General features: G+C 33.6%; 1 protein-coding gene across 1 annotated transcript; it reads left to right on the plus strand.

Moving 5' to 3' along the window:
• The first annotated feature begins 1,104 nt into the window (after positions 1–1,104).
• On the plus strand, positions 1,105–2,043 carry LOC131044164 (uncharacterized). The gene is made up of 2 exons (XM_057977436.2): positions 1,105–1,561; positions 1,649–2,043. The coding sequence occupies exons 1-2, from the start codon at positions 1,438–1,440 to the stop codon at positions 1,894–1,896; spliced, it is 372 nt and encodes a 123-aa protein (XP_057833419.2). The 5' UTR covers positions 1,105–1,437; the 3' UTR covers positions 1,897–2,043.
• The last annotated feature ends 326 nt before the right edge of the window (positions 2,044–2,369 follow it).

Below are 2,369 nucleotides of genomic sequence, written 5' to 3' on the forward strand. Positions count from 1 at the left end.
GGCATGAGAAGCTCAAGTGATGGACTAGGAAGAATTTTAAGAGAAAAATCTTAGTGTCTTATCCTATTTTTTCTTGTTCATTGTTTTGGATGTTGGATTTCACTTGTTGACTTTCTGAAATGACATTGTTGAATGGCTTGTGTTGTTATCAAGGGCTTTTGCTTTCTTATGTTTTGGAGAATAGAATGGATAATCTAATTGAATTAAAAAACAAATCTATTGAATCTTCATTTGTATTTTCCTAAAATAAAATGTGGTCTAATTAGCTACAAGAAATTAATTATGAATGAAATGAATGCAATCTAAACTATGCTTTTGGGTTTTCAGTCTTGAATGAGTATTTTGGAGTGTTGGATAGAATTTTCTTGTGTTGCTACTTATCTTTAAACTAAAGAGGAAAATAATCTAATATAAGAAATGAAGAAGAAATAATTTCTTCTAATATTACTCGGAAGCAAATAACATGTTATTGTCTTTAGAAAATCTTTTATTACGTAATTACTACTTATATTTTGTTATGTAAAATACAAATCTTTTATAAAATTTAAAACAAGAAAACCTATTTGAAGCTCTAGTGAAGCTTTTATGGAGCTATTATGAATGACATCCTCAAAAAATCTAGCTTGATTTGTTATTTCTTTTGCTATTCTAGCTTTGGGATGCTCCTTTTCTAAGAAGGGAAGATCTAACATTGGAGATTGCCCGGTATGAATGAAAGTTTCAAAATCCTCTTGGTGTTGCATGAGAGGGTTAGATCCTAGTCATGAGAGATCTAAGAATTGAATTTGAAAAGAGGCTTGTAGACTTCTAAAGATGATCCTATTTCTAGAGGAAATGATGTAAAACTTATAGAAAAAAGTGATGCAACCTAATTCCATCTATTATACTTCAAACACGTGCTATTTTCTTTTCTTTTCTAATTATGTGTTATATATATTTTCTTTGTTATATCTAGAATTCATGAAACATGGACATTTAAGAAGGGAGATGTAAACATTCAATAAGACTTTCAATTAAAAGAAAAAATAAAAGAAAAACTACTAGAATTGAAAGAATCATGCACCAATCAGAAACAAAAAGATAATCCCTCTTGGAAGGTGTCACTTATTTTACTAGTGCAAGTCACCTAAGAAACCCTGCAACTTAATCTGGGTATCTTGAGTAACCCAAAATTGATGACCACCCAAAATTGAAAAGCATGGTCAATAATTCAAACCACTGAATTATAACCGTTGGGATTCTTGAGGATCACAACATAAGACGCGATGAAAATAAATTCCTGAACAGTAAAATCGGCCTAACGCTCATCATCCTCAAGCTCTGCTCTTGATTCTCAGATTGTTTTATTTTGTCTGGATTCATCATTGATCACCCTTTGCATAAAAGTCGATTAGAATCCTTGTGGGGTGTGATCTTGACAAAAGAAAACATTCAATAATGGTGGGAAAATGCACAGTAATAGGATTGCTGACGGCCGTAATAGTGATTTTGATTATAGGCCGCCATAAGTTCATAAAACCCACAAACCATAATTCAGTCACGCGCTCATGTATTTCTTCAGGTAGCTTTTGCTTACATATATTTATCCTCTGTAGAACAAATCTGAGTCTTTTTAATTTCTTTTCTGATTAGTTTATGTGTTCTCCAGACAAAAGGAATCAGACGAAGAAGAAGGTCCATTTCGCTGCAGACATGGTGGAGCCTCGGGACAGTAATCAGGAATACCGTGGGCGACGGATTCCGGCCAAAATGGATTCAGAGACCACCCGGAATACTTGCCCTTCTAGAAATCAGTCAACTGAGAAAACAGAGCACAAGATTCCGGCCAACAGAGTTGCTCTGTACAACGGAATTCTCAGCTATCGTCTGCAGCAAGCGTCTTTGTACCACCAATAATTGATTGGGATTTAGAAACACCCACTTGTATTTAGATTTTATAGCAGAAAAAACAGATCAGATTAACCTGAGATTGTGCAAAAGTAATCCAGGTTTTGTAACCCATCACAAGTAGATTGATAGTTTTGTATACAGTTTTGTTGTTCATCCTATGAATTTTTTCAGTCAACTATACATATCATTAATTGGGTATTCAATTGATTCGATTTCGAATCAACTGTTCGTTATATCAATATTTTGGATCAGAAGCTCAAAAGATTTTATACCAACCCTGTTTTGTTTCTTAAAACAGAGGAATGCTTAATTTGTAACTTTCTTGCAAGAACTGTAGGCAAGAACACATTATAATGAAAGAAATGAAAGAAAATGGAATTAAAATTATAAATCTTCTACAACAGAATTTCGTTTTTTCCACCACTTACTAGTCATTGGACCTGCATCTACTCCGGCTCGGTGGGTTCTCTGATCTTGCA

The sequence above is a fragment of the Cryptomeria japonica genome, chromosome 6, assembly GCF_030272615.1.
Source record: "Cryptomeria japonica chromosome 6, Sugi_1.0, whole genome shotgun sequence".
Classification (NCBI taxonomy): domain Eukaryota; kingdom Viridiplantae; phylum Streptophyta; class Pinopsida; order Cupressales; family Cupressaceae; genus Cryptomeria; species Cryptomeria japonica.

Bases quoted from the DNA above. Each gene is read 5' to 3' on its own strand.
- LOC131044164 (XM_057977436.2), top strand. From the start codon at position 1,438: ATGGTGGGAAAATGCACAGTAATAGGATTGCTGACGGCCGTAATAGTG. The intron at 1,562-1,648 runs GTAGCTTTTGCT...TGTGTTCTCCAG, and splicing joins GCGCTCATGTATTTCTTCAG to ACAAAAGGAATCAGACGAAG.